Source organism: Gekko japonicus, unplaced genomic scaffold (assembly GCF_001447785.1).
Source record: "Gekko japonicus isolate JY-2015 unplaced genomic scaffold, Gekko_japonicus_V1.1 scaffold386, whole genome shotgun sequence".
Classification (NCBI taxonomy): domain Eukaryota; kingdom Metazoa; phylum Chordata; class Lepidosauria; order Squamata; family Gekkonidae; genus Gekko; species Gekko japonicus.
The window spans coordinates 1,355,931-1,357,815 of NW_015163100.1; the positions used below are offsets into that span (position 1 = coordinate 1,355,931).

General features: G+C 63.2%; 1 protein-coding gene across 1 annotated transcript in view; it reads left to right on the forward strand.

Annotated features, from left to right (window-relative positions):
- WWP2 (WW domain containing E3 ubiquitin protein ligase 2) overlaps positions 1 to 1,885 on the forward strand; it is a 25,065-nt gene that overhangs the window by 7,404 nt on the left and 15,776 nt on the right. The window contains exon 6 of the mRNA XM_015406701.1: positions 164 to 260. Coding sequence (XP_015262187.1) covers positions 164 to 260 — 97 coding nt within the window. The remainder of the gene's footprint in view (positions 1 to 163; positions 261 to 1,885) is intronic.

Genomic DNA, 1,885 nt, shown 5'->3' on the forward strand with positions numbered 1-1,885 from the left:
CTCCTGCTGAGGGCAGGGCTTTCGCACTCCTGGCCCGGGGTGCTCCCAGTACTGAGTCCCCCTCCCCAATTCCAGGTGGCCAGACTGGCCCTTCTCCCAGGGGTGGGCGGCTGGCTTCCCTGAGCCTCCTCCTGACCGCGCCTGTGTCTCTTTGTCCCTCCAGGGTGCCAGGCAAGCGACAGGGAGCCAGGGGGCACGGCTTCCCCACCAGAGGGCAAGTGTCAGGGCTCCAGCACCAACTGCTTTGGGAACCGGTCCAGGTACAGCTTGCTCCTGGGGGGGAGGCTGGCGCAGGGACAGAATGAGAGGGGCGGGGGCAAGGGGTCCAGGACCAGTGAGGGTGAGTTGGGAGAGCCAGGCGGCCCCTCTGCAGTGTGGGGGAGCAGGCGAGGGCGGCCTCTTCCGACCCGTCCCCGCCGGGCTTCTCTCCGCTGAGCCATAGGCCAGCATGAGTCCGGGCGGGCGGGGACCAGAGGGTCTCTGAGCCCTTGCAGGGCTTCCTAGGCCCCCTCCGCAGAGATCAGGACTCGAAGCTGGAGCAGGACGGGGCTGCCGCTGTTTGCTGCCCTCTGTCCGGGGCCTCTGGGTGCCGGCCTGGCCTTCCTGCCGCCGTGGCTCAGTGGCAGAGCACCCGCTTGGCATGCCAAAGGTCCCGGGTTCAATCCTCAGCATGTCCAGTTCAATGTACAGACCTGGAAGGGGCCCTGTGGGTTCCTAGTCCAGCCCCCTGCTCAGTGCAGGGTCAGCCTAGAGCACCCCTGACGAGTGTCTGTCCAGCCGCTGCTTCAAGACTGCCGGGGGGGGGGAGTTCTGTCCCCTAATGCCCGGTCCGGTCCCTTCCCACCCTTTATTTGGACCCACGATTGGGAGTCCAAGAGGAGGAACAGCTCCCTGCCCTCCTCTGAGTGGCTGTCCTGCAGGGACTTGCAGACAGGGCCAGGCAGGCAGTGATGGGAAAAGACCTCTTGCTGCCGGTCGGAGTGGATAAGGCTGACATTGAGGGACTGAGGGTCAGCGTCCGTGCAGGCCTTCTGGGCGCATCCGTGCGTTTGCCAAGACTGCCCGCGCCACCGTTCGCTTCTGCCGCGCCACGCGGGGGCTTCGCCTGTCAGTCGATCTGCTGTGGGGAGCTCTGCTCAGCTTTGCTGTTCCAGTTTGGTGTCGTGGTTAAGAGTGGCAGGACTCTAATCGGGAGAACCGGGTCTGGTTCCCCGCTCCTCCTCCATGTGCAGTCAGCTGGGTGGCCTTGGGTCAGTCACCACTCTCTCAGAGCTGTTCTCTCAGCCCCACCTACCTCCCAGGGTGTAGGAAGGGAAGGAGATGGCAAGCCGCTCCGAGTGAGTCGTCTTCCTTTTCTTCCCAAGTGTCTGTCCCACCCCCCAAAGGAAACACCTGGCTCCCACAGTTTCACTAGCTGCTGCCCACGTTTTTTCCCACTTCTTTTTACAGTCCCAAGGGCCAGATTTGCTCCTCAGAAGTAAAGACTTGTGCCTGCAGACTCCTAATTCTGCACTTTAGAGGCACCCAGAGACACCTGCACGGAGCTCAGGCCGCAGGAGGCCCTTCAGCCCGTGGGGGCAGGAGCCCTGGAGCATTGTAGACCTGGGGGTCTTCTTGGGGCGGGGCGGGAGATACCCCCCCATTGCCTGTGATACCATAGATTCCTTGGTGCCACGCAGGGGCAGGGCTAGCCAGCTGGCACTCACAGGCGGCCTCCTGAAGGCTTATGGCTGCTGTTTGGGTTGGCAGAATTCTTGCCCGCCCGTGGGGAGGAATGAGGCATCTGCCTTGTTTGGAGCCAGGGCACTTTGGCATGGAGGTGCCAAATTCCCCTGGGAAGAGTGCTAAGAAAACTGTGCTGGGAGGAGGAGGAGGAGGAGGGGGA